We start from the raw sequence: 15,139 nt of genomic DNA, 5'->3' as shown, positions 1-15,139 counted from the left end.
AGCGAGGTGTGACGTCTGCTTTGAGGAGGGTTGAGTGGAAAAGCAGGCGACATTGCATTCCTCAAGCATAGGAGATCGCATACAGGAGATGGATTTCCCCTGACGATGTCCTAATATGCGTTACGTATAAGCATTGTAGTAAGCATTGAGAGTTTGTAAATAAAGAAAACTAGGTAATAAGGCAAATGTGAATTTTTGCTTTGAAATGTTTATTTTGTAATTTGCTCAATGTAAAGGTGCTTCTACATGTGTCAACCCCATACTGTATGTTATGCTAAAATTGCTTTGCGGACCATACGGACAGAAACCATTTGGGAGCTCAGCCATAAAGGGGGATTTTTTTCATTGGGTCACGATTTCACATGTAAGTGTATTTGGTGGTGGTTCTCACTGCTGGGGGTCACCATTAAGGTCCCCAAACATCATAAAATAAAGTAGTAGAAGGGCACTCAAATAGAAAAAAACAGCACTTTATTAGAATTACATATTAAAGCCCAAAGCGTTTCGACCACTCATACAATGTTGTCAGGGCTTACTACACAGGTGACAAATAATTGGGGCTAGCTGAGGGGAAGGGCCCTGTTAATGTACTGCTATGGGGCCCCATGTTTACTGTTGGTGGCCCTGCTGGCAGATATTGTTTTAAATAAAGCTACAGACAATGCTTGTTTATGACTTGAAAATGAAAGTATTGTTATGCCCATAAATTATGCTTTCTAGAAATAGTGAACATTTCTTGTTTTACCTGTGTTACTAATGAGTTACCAGCAGTTCTAGAATCACCAGTTTTTTCCCACTAAAACAATTTGTTTCATGTTGGAATATTTTTTCCCCACATGTAATATGTATCAGAGAGTACAGCTGACCAAACACAGCTAGATTTGGTTAGATAGTTTGGCCAATGTAACTCATACATGCTGCCAAGTAGGGGGCTATTTACAGGGATAATCCTGCAATCCTGGTATTGCTGCTTGTCAGAATGGAAGTGAAAAGGAGTCATGTTGGACTTAATGGAATAACACAGTGGTGGTCGTTCATGGTTATCAAATCATAAATTTCGGTTCTTCTAGTGCAGAGAGAGCAATTGAGCTCTCTTAACTAGCATTGTGGATCATCGTGGACCCCCCGGGCCCCCTGGAAAGGTGAGTGTTGGGGCAGAGGGGGTGGCAGCTTGAAAGCTGCCTCAGGGTGGTGGAGAAGTAAGAAATGTCTCTGCCTCAATGCTGTGACCCTCTGCACTAAAAGAGGCAATGTTCTGTTTAAAAAATGGAAATTCAGCTCTTGAAGTTACCAATGGCAATTATATCAACTCTTGGCCTGTGCATGTATGTATGTAATCTTTTTGCAGATGACAGATACTTTATGCACTGCCAAGCACATTAGTGAGTCTACGGTGTGTTGAAGCTTGTGATGCTGGAATGTAGCTCTGGCCTGTCCTGTTTAACCAGACTTCATGCCTAAGCACTGAACAACTGGTTTTCCCTTCCTACTCTACCCATCAGCATTAGCTGTAAATGGGGAGGGGGTTCTACTGGGAGCGGCTACCTGCACAGTCTCAGTTCTAGTACAAGAAAACCCTAATGTTTACTTTAAAATAAACCATGTTGTCATCATTTAAAAATAAGCCATTTGTCCCCCAGTTGAAGTGGCACTACCTGTCCATACGCATGTAAGTTGGCATCGCCGGGATCTAATCTATACATGTCTGCACGTGAAAGTATAAAACAAAGATGATCAGCTCTGACGTGTATTTTCAGTTTATTCCATGATGACTGGCATATTTATGGTTTACCACTCTAATCCTTTGGTTGTCATTTACTAAACCTGAGCAAATCTGCACTTGTGCAGTAATGTATAACAGCCAGTCAGCTGTTTGTTTTCATTATTCTACTTGCAGTAGACTAATCATAGCAAATTGAAATGTCACTGGTTCTATTCAAGGAAGTTAAACATGGGACAAGGAAGCAAAAAGTTTGTTCTTGTGTTGAATACTTTTATGTTCACCAAACCTTCTGGGATCTATTAGCTTCATAACCACCCCAAATGTTGTCACTTTAAGGTTTTATTTTGATTTTTAGATTACAAGAATAGGAGCACCTAATCCCTCAGTATGTTTTGTTACGTGTCTCGATCAACCATATCCATGTGGTCACCAAGAATCCATTGACCCCACCACTAGTTTTGAAAAAGTGGTCTCCTCTACATAGGCCCCCTTCCTCCTGCCTCACTCTATCAAACAGCATCTGTTGTCCAAGCTCCCCAGCGTTGACTGCCAAGGAGAACCGTGTGCACTGGAAGTTGATGTGGTCCTTGTCTCAAGTGTGCAAAATCTGATTGTGATCAATGCCAAGGAGCCTTGACACCAGTCATGGTGGCCCTCAAAACCTTCTGCACTGCTTTGTGTTCTAATGTTTTAAAGGAGAAATAAAGAAGTAGCTAGAAATGTTGTACATTGTACATCCCCATCTTCTTTTCTGCTGATTCACTGCACATGCTCTGTGCTGCTGTCAGTTACTGAGCTTAGGGACTGACTCACAATATACCGGTACAGTACACATAGAATATAAATGTCACAGTATAAGGCTAATTAGTAATTACTACAGATAATTACTACATGGCAGCACAGAAACCAGTGCAATTACCATCAGAATTTAATAATTAGCCCTGTACCAACAGCTTATATTACAGGTCAACCTCATTTTCTGCTTGATAATTTGCAACGACCCCTAAGCTTAGCTTTTCAACAGCTGCTCAGAGCCCACTGAGCATGTGAGTGTCACTGACACTTTCCAAGATGGTGACCCCCTGTGACAAGTTTGAAGTCCTGGATCATTGCTGCTATTGAGAAGCTGAAACTTTAGGCTGGTGCAATAAGTTCATTATATAAAATATTGCATTTTTAGCCATATTCCATTTTAGGGTTTAGTTCTCCTTTAAGTTTAGATACAGTTGCTTGATGCAACAATAGTAGGGGGTGGTTCCTTGTCCTTTAATGATGTTACTTTTTCTTTCAGGAGAAGGAAATGTAAAACTAAGGTCTTTTCCACAAGGCCTAAAATTCTGTGAGAACTTATCCAAAAAAGAATAGTTATTACTGCTCTTTATTTTTCCCATGCCATTTTTATATCTTATAAAAATTTAAAGACTGTCTGCTTCACCCACGATTAAACTTTAGGGTGCTACAAGCACCTGCATCTGGAGGGGGCCTAGCACTACCCAATCTTAAACTATATTTCCTCGCGGCCCAATTGGTCTATGCCCATTGGTGGTTTTTCCCGGATCTGAGCAACTCAGCAGTGGTCTTAGAAGCCGCGGTAATAGGCTCCCTTGAGGCCCTTGCTAAACTCCCTTACCGAGGTGTCTCCCCCCATCACATTACCACTACTCCTATGCATACGGTGGTACAGGTATTTCAGAAGTCTCAAAAACTGGTTCGGAGAACCTCTATAGCCTGGTCCCCCCATACCCCGTTGTGGGGCAATAATTGCCTCCCTCATTTTCATTCACTCCCGGACATTGCCAGATGGGCACAGATGGGGATTAAAACTCTTGGAGATATAGTCTATGAGGGTGAATGTAAAATGTATGCCACAATACAACAGGAAGCCCATCCTCACCCAGATCTGCTATTTCGCTACCTGCAGCTACGCCATGCTTTCAATGTACAATTTCCAACAAGGCCTGTAAATTTGGAGGTGACAACCCTTGAGACCTATTTACACAGATTAGACCTGACAAAGCCCCTATCCTGGTTGTATACAATACTATCTACCACTGGCCCCTCTCCCCTTGAGAGAGTTAAGGGCAAATGGCAAAGTGATATCCCTGACTTGGATGAGGAAAAATGGAAGGACGCACTCAAACTTGTCACACAGATATCTATCTCTATGAGAGACAGGCTTATACAAATAAAATTTTTAAATAGAGTTTACTTAACCCCCTACCGCCTGGCAAAAATCCATGAAAATGTATCAGATCTATGTCCCAAGTGCAGAGTAGAGCCTGGTACCATGTTCCATATTTTCTGGTCCTGTCCGATAACCCAGAAATTTTGGAGTGCTGTACTCCAATACTTGAATGAGAAGCTCGCACTACCAAGTATTCGTTCACCAGAAACCTGTTTGTTGGGAATAACAGGGGACTTGCAGCTACGTTCTTATTCTAGAATCTGTTACCTACAGCTCCTATATTATGCCAAAAAAGCCATATTAATGCATTGGAAATCACTCAACCCTCCTACAATACAATATTGGATAAAACTGATAAATGACTCTCTCACAAGCCAGAAACTGACTTATGTGTCAAGGGGCTGCCCCGACAAATTTGAGGCTATATGGGGCACCTGGATAAGTGTGCAAACTGGTTAACTGCATATGTTCTAATATCATGGATATGTCAATTTATACCTTACCTCCCCTCCCTCCTTCTCTCTCAACTTTCTTTCTTCTTCTAAACTTTCTTTTGATCTGTACATGTTTAATGTTTTAAAATTTAAAATAAAAACTTTTAAAAAAAAGACTGTCTGCTTCCTGCCCCTTTAAATTGTCATAAGGTTTATTAAACCTGCCCATTATTTGAGGCTCTTCCTATAATGGTGTTGATGTAAATTATTTATATAATCATCTCCCAGCATTGCCATCTCTCTAAAATTCCATTCATTACTTTTTCCCACTAGTGGCTGAAAGACCACTTTCCATTTTCTTCTTTCTAGCTGAATATTGATGAACTTATTTACATGGTGACCTCAAGCTTCAACTCGCTGTGCCTCACAGTTTAACTGGCCTTGTAAACACTAAGGGACGTCATCTATAAAATTAAGTGACTGCCCAGGAATGGTTATAAAACCTATAACAAGGAAATGTTCTTTTCACAGACATAGGAGTGTCTTAAGAATAAAAAGAGGTCAAGGATCAAATATGGCCTAAGGCTTTCAGGCAGAATAAATTCTCTTTATGGACTCCAGTGAGCTCCTGCTCATCTTACTCAGCTGGAAATAATAAGAGAACATTTCTAGTAGCCAGAACTAGGTTATAAAGTTGCTATAAAATCCTTATAGAATATTCATCCTAGATAGCAATATGGTACCTCCTACTCATATGCCTTTATGTGCACATATTTGCAGAAAGAAATGCTCAGTATAAGTGATTATTCTATAGTACATTTCTAATAATTTAAGAAGTGGATTAATGGTAAATCAAACTTACATTTTGTACAGAATATCACTTTCAAGATTTATACATGAATTATTCATGGACTATGCACTATTTTCTATAACTGCCACCACATTCTTGTATCTTTCACAAGTTTACAAAGAAAAAAACCCAATATGTTATGCAGTGATTTGGTAGTGTAAAGTCATTCATTTTAGAGGAAATTAGTTCCACAGTCCCTGTCCCATGGAGCTTACAGTCCAGGCGGAGTTCACAAGCAGGTGACATGACAATTCTCACATAAGTCTTACCATGTTCAGCAGACTGTTTTAAAGGAGAAGGAAAGGCTAAAATTAAGTAAGCTTTATCAGAAAGGTCTATCTAAATACACCAGTAAACCTTCAAAGTAACGCTGCTCTGAGTCCGCTGTCAAAAGAAACACAGCATTTCTTTCCTTCTACACATGGGCTTCTGTATCAGACTTCCTACCTTCAGCTTAAACCTCCAGGGCAGGGCTTGAGCATGCTCAGTTTGCTCCTCTCCCCCTCCCTCCTCCCATCCCTGCTGTAATCTGAGCTATTTTGGAGCTTTTCTTCTCCTTTAAAAAAATATCTAACTGTCCAATAAAAAAGTAGGGAACACCGTTCGGATATGAGAGAGACACACTGGAGCTACAGAGGAATACTCTGCAGATTTAAAGGAAAAACAGCCACAGTATCATGATTTACATTTCTAATTTACATTTATTTATTTGCATTTATTTTTTTACACTGATTATTCTAAAGCTACCGTGGTTTAGTTTTGTCAGCCTTGGTGTAGCACTATGTAATATGCAGCCTCTTGCATGGAAATGCCAATATGTTATTTATGATCAAGGACAAGAAGTTGGCAAGCACTCCGTATTTTATTTCAGAAGTTAAAAACATAAAACATCCTGACGCGTTTCGTATCAAAGATACGTGACTATGTATCTTTGATACGAAATGCGGCAGGATTTCTGATGTTTTTAACTTGCTGAAATAAACGCATTCGTTTTATCCAACAAGTGGAATACAGAGTGTTGCCAACTTCTTGTCCTCGAATACAATTTACCTTCAGCTACGTGTTCGGGGCAATTCGTTCACTTTGGTGAGTGTGTTTTCCTTTAAAACTCATGCATGGTTGAAGTATTTGTGAACCCAAAAACGTGGTACCTGGAGTCTATACACCCAGATCATTGTGGATATTGGGTGAGCAATTTATGCTAATTGGAGAGGCTTTCGCTGTTAAATTTGTTTGAATTAAATGTCAGTTAGGGCACTTACACATGGGTGGTTTTACCTGCGCTCCCCTGCATTGCGCAGGAGTAGACGCACTCAATTATTGGGAAGGGGGCTGTACTCACACAGAAGCATGTAAGCGCCAAACGCAGGCGGGACGCAGCATGTTGCATTTCACCTGCGTTCAGGGCAAACAATCGACTGTGTGAATACAGCCCCCTTCATAATAATTGAGTGTGTCTACTCCTGCGCAAACAAAGGAGAAAAAAAATGCCTGTGTGTAAGAGCCCTTTAAAGGATTAAAGGCTGAGAATTAAAAATCCAGAAGGGTTTATTAGCTGTGGATATATACCTCATGAGAATAGAACTTGAACTGAGCTACATTGATTAAATTCACGTATGTTATTTATGATGTCCAAGGGATATTGCTACACACTTTTACAAGAAAATTGAAAAGTTTCTAAGAATATGACATATATAAAATTATAAAAGTTAATTTAAAAGTGAACTAGCCATTAAAGCTTAGCTGGTCAGTATTAGCTTTACTATTGGTGGAGATCTAAGGCTTTGTGAGTTACAGTGCCCGTGCATGGGCAGATCAATCCAGGGTTCTTTTGGCACTGACTCTTTCTTTGACTTTTAGTCCATACAGGAGGTGACTGGATATGTTCTCATTGCTGTCAATATTTTCACGTACCTGCCACTCAAAAACCTGCGTGTGATCCGAGGAGCTCACCTCTATGACAAAAAGTACGCCCTGTACATGTCGCTCAACAACCAGATTAATGGCTCGCTGGGCATCCAAAAACTTGGCTTCCACAATTTGAGAGGTGAGTCTCTTTCTTTGGCTGTCAGTGTGCTTGAGTTTGGATTTTTGCAATCATATGGAGGAGGGAAGAATGTTCATACAAATTCTAATGTCACCTGTTTCTATAAAATATTTAAACAAATTACAGTGGAATTAATACTTCATGATGGTTATAAATATATATGTGACCCCTACAGGTAGCGTTGCTTGCCCAGAATGGTGGCTTCTGATAACACAGTCAGAGGATGTATCCTGGAGCATCTATATTGCCCATAAGGCTATTTTAAGTATATAATTCAAATGTTTTTTTAAAAAAACATTATCCATTTCTCTATAATAATAACACAGTATATTGCACTTGATCCTAACTAAGCTGCATGAATCCATATTGTTGGCAAAACAACCCCATTGGGTTTATTTAATGTTTGAATTATTTTTAGCAGATATAAGGCATGGCGGTCCAAATTACGTAATGATCTCTTATCTGTAAAACCTCAGATCCTGAACATTCCTGAGCAAAAAATACCACTTGCAATAAATCTCAACAGTACCCTGAGGATATAAGCATACAGGTGCTTTGCAGTTGGCCAGAAAAATGCTGATAGTAGCAATAAACTAAAGTGTAATATGGTTTTTCTACCATGTGTAGATGCTGTAATTTTATATAAAGGTATAAACTGAATGAATGATGTTCCCACTTTTTCTAGGGTATTCTTAATATTACTCCTCTTAAATTTCCCCCCCATGAGGCACAAACGGATTTTGGAAATCATCAACATTGATCTAAATGCAGCAAAAAAACATGTGTTTGCTGCCCAGCAGGATGATATTTCAGTTTCCTCAGCTTTTAATTTGTCCACAAATGCTTGCAAAGTAGATACAGCAGAACTCCCACTTTACATCCCCTGATTTTAAGTTTTCCCTCATTTTACATTGTTGTTTTGTGTTCCCACCTATATATTATGCATAATACATTTCCCTGATTTTACATTTTCCTGGATTTTATATAGTTATTTTCTGGTCCCATGAAAAACGTAAAATAGGGGTTCTACTGTAAAATAATTGTTAATGTGTACTGCTCAGTTGCTTAGCATAGATTAAATATTACTTTTATTCACACTCCACAGCCTTTAACAGTGGAAGGTCTGGGGATTAGTGATGATTGCTAGAGAGTAGAAGAAGCTGCTTTACTAGTGCACTCCTTGTTTTATGTGAACTGCACTCACCACTCCCTGCACTCACTGCTGAAGCCTTTCATAAACATGTATACAAATGCACAACGCCCTTATGAACTTTAGCCCCTTGTTTTGCTCTTTTTTTCTTTGTTTGCTAGACCTTTTCAATCTGTAAACCAGTAAAGACACAGGTGTGTGGATATGAACCTGTTTCTATCCAGGGAGTAGAACTCAGGTTATACAGGTTCCAAAGCTTGGCGCTCACAATCATACAAATACATTCAACTTATAACAAACACTTAAAGTGGTAGTGAATAAGGAGAAAAACACCCCCCTAATTACCATGTCTATTTTACAAAATTTGGGAAAATCTTAACACATTTCTGGGAGTTTTAGGGCCATGTTTTATGTGTTGTAATATCTTTGCTAATAAAGGTGACATTTAAGCTTTGAGTCCTTTAAGTCACATTTATCCCAAGAGACTTGTTTATCTTAAATAGTTATAATTGTATCTCTGCCTATCTTAAACTGTTACAAATGTGTCTAAATTCGGGTGCTGAGTGTTTTGGGCTCTCTGGCAAAATGCCTCTTATTTAAATTAAGTTTCAGCAACTTTTTCATGGTCAGTGCAGGAGATCAAAGAGAAACTCGGGACATTTTAATAAAAATCCGTGACTGCGGGACAGTTGGGAGGCATGATAAATCGACAGTGGCACTATTTCACTCTGGTGACTGTGGCAACTTCTTATTCTCTGTACATGGTCATGTGAGGCGCTGGCAGCCATTCTTATTGCTTTCAGGTTCATGCACATTTATAGCACAGTCATGACTGAGTGATAATACCGTGTTAGCAGTGGATGCCTATGGCACCCGTTTGGCTTAGCCCAGCCCTGTCTATGGTAGATGGCCATTTCCTAATTCAGAGTTTTGTGAAAAACGGGTTTCCAGATACTAGATCCAATACTTGTATTGTATTCTTAACCCTAAGCATCAAGCATTGACTTTTGAAGTTTCTTTCTCTTTAAAGGGACAGAGATCAAGTTAGCTGGGGCTTTACCTAAACCCTTCAACAAGTAATGTGGGAGATTATATACCATGTAAAATTGTTTTAATGCATACATTTGCTGTCATGTGTTGGTGATCTCTACAATTCCTTCTGTTTCACAGAAATCCTGGCTGGTGGAGTTCACATAACCAAAAATGATCACCTGTGCTTCACTGACACCATTGAGTGGAAAGACATTGTACAAGATTCTACTGCAACGATTGAGATCAAGGAAAATTCAGAAGCCTGTGAGTAACGTATTTAGTGAAGAAGCGTTTTACTGTGGGCAGTGGAAGACGAGCTTCCATGCAGCCAACATAGGTTAATCCATTGCTTAGCAAATATGCCATTCTCCTTTTGCTCCAGTGCCAGAGTCCTGCACTAATCGTTAACTAATAATGAGTGGCTTACACCATCTCGAGATTGGCTGAATTTGTTAGGTCAGCCATCTGCAAATGTTTTCTGTCGACCTGAAGTGTTGATAACAAGGGGAATCTTGTGTACTTAGTTACCTGAGTTTGGCTCTCTGCCACATCTTATCATACGATAGTAAGGTTGTACTACTAAAGTTCTCCCTCCCTGACAAATACGTGAATCCAGGAGACACCGCCCTGTGTCCCTGATTTATTCAAAAGGTGTGTTTGGTTTTTGTATCATGAGCTGACAAGTGAATGTGTGTGAAACTCTATGCCAGACTGTATTTGCACCCTCGTGTTTACTGCCACCGTTGTATAATCACATCTGACTACATAAAGTCCAAAAATACACAAAATACAGCATTGTATTGTAGTGCTACAGAGATGCAAACTATTGGTAGGTACCAGGGGCATCATGAGTAACTGTGTCTTTATTTGAATTGACTCTGGAAATGTAGTTGTTCAACAACAAATGAAGGACCACAGTTTTGCAATCCCTACTGTGAGGTATAGCTATGAAATAGTTCCTCATAGGGGAACCCCCAGTTCTCCATTCATTCTTAAAAGGATTTTTAGGGGTGTGTTTATCAGTGTGTTAATCTATTTTTAAACTTTGATAAGTACACCCTAAATAATTCTATACATGTAAAGTTGAACAATACACCTAAGTTCTGCTTTTACTCTTTGATAAATACTCCCTTACACTGTCCAATAATATATTAGTTGTGATTTCACATTTTGTATCGCGGAGGGCATCTCTAATTCCTTCTCTACCCTGTCCTGAAACCAATTCTGTTAGTAAACACCAGTAAATACAGCCCCACGTGACCTGGAGCAAACTTGTCCTCTGCATCTGCACAATGTTGTAGAAAATCATGATGAGGTAGCCTCGTGGCACTCACACCCACTGCCCTCACAGTAGTTGCACCCATAGTAGACACTTGGTTCCACTTTTCATGTTCAGCTTACAGAATATAATGTGTGTTTTGTGGATAGGTTTGTGTGTGATTTCTCATGTATACTGTGGTCAATGCTATAAAGTAACATAAGGAGCCATACAACCATACAAGCCCTTCTAGCAAATATTAGCTCATGCCGAACTTAGTGCCAAAATAACCCCAATCCTGGCAACACACATGCCATCTCTTATCCTAGTTTAAGAGCCCAGCAGTGTCTGAAATTTAACAATTATTACAAGACCCAGAACAGCTTTTTTTCTAATACAAACAAATTACACGATTCATTATTTTCTTATAAGAGGAGAATAATCACCTCACTTGTACTCAATGAAGCAACTTCATGGTTTATGTTGCCCCCCTCCCCCTATTTAAAGTGTTGATTGTTAACTTTATATCCCAATTTACCTTTGCCTCTAGCAAGTTTCTTGTTAAATCTATTGTTAAATCTATTTAGGTTAACCAATTGGAGACTTGTTTGCACATGCCTACATTACATGTATCTTGGTCGTCCTTGGCTTCTGATTGTCGGTGAATTTATTAGGTCATTACTGCAGTAGCTACAGCTTTCAAAGACCTTTTTGTGATGTAGGTTAGATCTTCTAGCCTTAGATTTTTGCAGTTGGTGCTGAACATCATGAACAGTCACAGGCAACCTGTGTTTGCAATAAAATGAAAAAAGCAGCATGGTGTTCAATGGTACAGAAAGTTCTTTATAATCCCCACCTCTGCATTTAGCACTTGGATAATACTAGAAGTTATGGCTCAATGGTAACAAGTGAACAGCAGCAATTTGGGTTTCAGAGAGCCACAGCCAGCTAATAGAACATGTACATATATGGGACCTGTTATTCAGAATGCTCGGGACCGGGGTTGGCTAGATAAGAGACCTGTCGTTTGCATCCGCATATCTTAAATCTGCTAAAACTGCTTTTATTATTATTATTACAGGAAAATAAGAAATCATGTTTAAAAATTGTAATTATTAGTTTAAAATGGGGATTTTGTGGATGATGGCCTTTCCATAAATTTAAGCTATCTGAATAATGGGTTTCTGGATAGCAGATCCCATACCTTTTCCACTTCTGTAAGTATAACATTTAGTTACTTAGTCTTGAAAATCGTTGTATTATGATTAGTTTTTTCTCCATTTATGCAGGCAAACCCTGTGACCAGGGGTGTGATGGAAAATGTTGGGGACCAGATAAAACAGATTGTCAAACATGTAAGTATACTCAAGTATAAAAAGCATAAAGAATGGACTGTGTCACATAAGTTGTCCATATGTTTTTACTTTTGGATGTCCATTAAGTGCCATGTTCCATTTTGAGCATAGCAGCTTTTCCTGACTACATATGGACATCAGGAACCATCAGTGTCAGCACAACACACACCATCAGTTTGATCACAGTATTGGTCTTAAAGGTGAATAAAATGTGGAGTCTGACAGTATATTCTCCTGAAAAGTGCCAGCAATATTAGTTATAAGATATAATTTTATCACCATAGTCACCAACTGATAAGCACCTTAAGTGCTGATTTGTGTTGCACATAAAACAGTGTTTTGTGGTTTGAAATTGAATATAGCGGACTCCTTGTGTAACCTGGATAACGTTTGTGAAGATTCTCATTCATCCAGGTCATGGTATATTGTATGTGCCTTCCCATCTCAGAGGCAGTTAAAACAGTGCTAAAAAAACAACACTCTTTAAACAAAACAAAGTTTAACCCAGAGCAAGTATGTTCCTTACTGGACCTATGGCTAAGTACCACCTATTTCAAGTACAAGGATAAGTTCTACAGGCAGAAGCACGGTTGTGACATGGGATCGCCAGTTTCGCCAAATGTGGCAAACAAGCCCGGATTTGTGGCGGCAAATTCTCAGGGGCGGCATGCCGCCCAGACGCATTCTCGTTTGGCGCTCCCCAGCAAATGATCGTGCTGGGATTGGGGTGCACATAAAATAGAACCTGCTGGCCTAGGGGTGCCAGGCATAGAAATCTGGCCCTGGTGGCAAACCTGTACATGAAGAAAGTGCAAAGAAAGGCCCTGGATAGCTTCAAAGGAATCACTCCCAGTCATTGGTTCCAATATGTGGATGATACATGGGTTAAAATACACACATAGGTGGTACAGACTTTCACTGAACACGTCAACACAGTGGACCACAACATCAAGTTTACACGAGAAGATGTGCAAGATAACACACTGGCTTTTTTGGACTGTTTGTTAAGAGTCAGAGAGGGTGGGAACCTGGAAATAGAGGTCTACAGGAAACCTACCCACACAGACCAGTACCTGCTGTTTGACTCCCACCATCCACTAACTGGGGGTCATCAAAACTCTACATCACAGAGCAGACAAGATCTCCACCAGCACAGAGGCTAAGTTGAAAGAGATGGAACATCTCAGAGGGGCCCTGAAGACGTGTGGGTTTCTAGATTGGGCCTTTGTAAAAACCGGTAGAAAGAGAAGCAATAACACCAAGACTACCAGTGAAGGTGGATAACAGGACAGAAGAAAGAACTTAGTAGTAGTAAATCCCGTATGTATAAGAAAACCAGGTGTTGGCGCAAGGCACTCGAATAGGTAGTCCTGTATGTAGCAAGTTTGAATAGAGGTGGGGGTGCGACATCTATTGATTGCCACATACAATGCTGTATTGGCACCTTCCTCTGGAAGTCTTAATAACACCTCAAAGCTCAAATCATGATAGAATCAACACCTAACTTCATGCCATCCTTGCTGATTATGATAAACAGATTATGCTGATTGGAGCAACATTCCAGAGGATATTTACAAGTTATTCTGAACTGAGAAAGCCAGTTGGATGACTGGTGAAATGTCTTCAAGAAAAACACAGAAAGTCCAGTTGATTTGACTTATTTCTACAAATAAACCTGGATAACATAAAGTTCTGGAACATCTTAAACAGGGGTAGAATGGTTTGACACTGTTGCCTTGCTTTACTGGGAACCTGAGTTGGATCTATACCTTGACTCTTCTCTGCGAGGAGTATGTTTTCTTTGTTTGTGTAACATGATGTCGGTGTATAAATAAAATATAATAAACTATGAACAAAACTATAAACAATACAAGGAATGAAATAATTTGAAAACCATAAAAAGTAAGAACAAATTATAATTCTGCTTTGTTCACTTTCATGTGCAATGCAGTATGCTGACCAAATTCACTGATTAATTTGCTGTTAAAACCACTATCTTCATTTTTTAACAGAACCCACTAACCATAAGGGTTCCTTTTGTTAGAACATTGCTTAGTAAAAGAATTCTCCTTCTGGGCAAGCATGAGGATTTTATCTTTATGTCCCTGTGACTTTTCCCCTGGCAGTGACAAAGACCATTTGTGCAGAGCAGTGTAACGGACGTTGCTTTGGCAAGAACCCTACTGAGTGCTGTCACGATGAGTGTGCTGGGGGCTGTAAAGATTCCTCAAACCTCAATTGCTTTGTAAGTAACCTTTGTTATTATTATTATTATCATATATTTTTAGAGCGCCAAAATATTGCACAGCGCCGTAAGATAAATGCGTTTATACAAAGAATTCACATGAATTACATACCCAGAACATACAGACTTAGGGCTCTTACACATGAGCGTTCCGACCTGCGCTCCCCTGCGTTCCGTTTTTTGGCGTTCAGCCGCAGGGGAGCGCAGGAATAGACGCAAGTCATTATTTGAAATGGGGCTGTACTCACTCAGGCGCGTGTAGGCGCAGAACGCAGGAAAAATGCAGCATGTTGCGTCTGAACCTGCGTTCGGCGCCTACACGCGCCTGAGTGAGTACAGCCCCATTTCAAATAATGACTTGCGTCTATTCCTGCGCTCCCCTGCGGCTGAACGCCAAAAAACGGAACGCAGGGGAGCGCAGGTCGGAACGCTCATGTGTAAGAGCCCTTACACAAAAGGGGAGGAAGGCCTTGTGAAATATTAGCACTTAGGAAATGTTAGCACTAGTGCCATCCCCTATACTGGGCCTGAATTTATTTGTAGCTGATTGAGAAAACCAGAGCCTAATTGACTAATTAATCAATAAGCCAGCAATCAAAGGGGAGAGTGTTAGGGCTCTTACACATGGGCGGTTTTTCCTGCACTCCCCTGCGTTGCAATTTCTTCTGTTCAGCCGTAGGGGAGCGCAGGAGTAGACACACTCAATTATTGTGAAGGGGGCTGTACTCACACAGACGCATGTATGCGCTGAACGCGGGTGAAATGCAATAAGCTGCGTCCCACCTGCGTTTGGAGCTTACATGCGTCTGTGTGAGTATAGCACTCTTCACAATAATTAAGTGTGTCTACTCCTGCGCTCC

The 15,139-nt window shown here is 40.0% G+C and overlaps 1 protein-coding gene across 2 annotated transcripts in view; it reads left to right on the top strand.

The window, feature by feature from the left end:
• erbb3.S (erb-b2 receptor tyrosine kinase 3 S homeolog) overlaps positions 1-15,139 on the top strand; it is a 71,520-nt gene that overhangs the window by 29,748 nt on the left and 26,633 nt on the right. For both annotated transcript variants that reach the window (XM_041584385.1, XM_018250019.2), the window contains exons 3-6: positions 7,053-7,239; positions 9,560-9,685; positions 11,969-12,034; positions 14,161-14,279. In XM_041584385.1, coding sequence (XP_041440319.1) covers positions 7,053-7,239; positions 9,560-9,685; positions 11,969-12,034; positions 14,161-14,279 — 498 coding nt within the window. The remainder of the gene's footprint in view (positions 1-7,052; positions 7,240-9,559; positions 9,686-11,968; positions 12,035-14,160; positions 14,280-15,139) is intronic.

This window comes from Xenopus laevis, chromosome 2S (assembly GCF_017654675.1).
Source record: "Xenopus laevis strain J_2021 chromosome 2S, Xenopus_laevis_v10.1, whole genome shotgun sequence".
Lineage (NCBI taxonomy): Eukaryota > Metazoa > Chordata > Amphibia > Anura > Pipidae > Xenopus > Xenopus laevis.
Note: the sequence above shows the minus strand (reverse complement) of the source record. Positions and strands in the feature narration are given on the sequence as shown.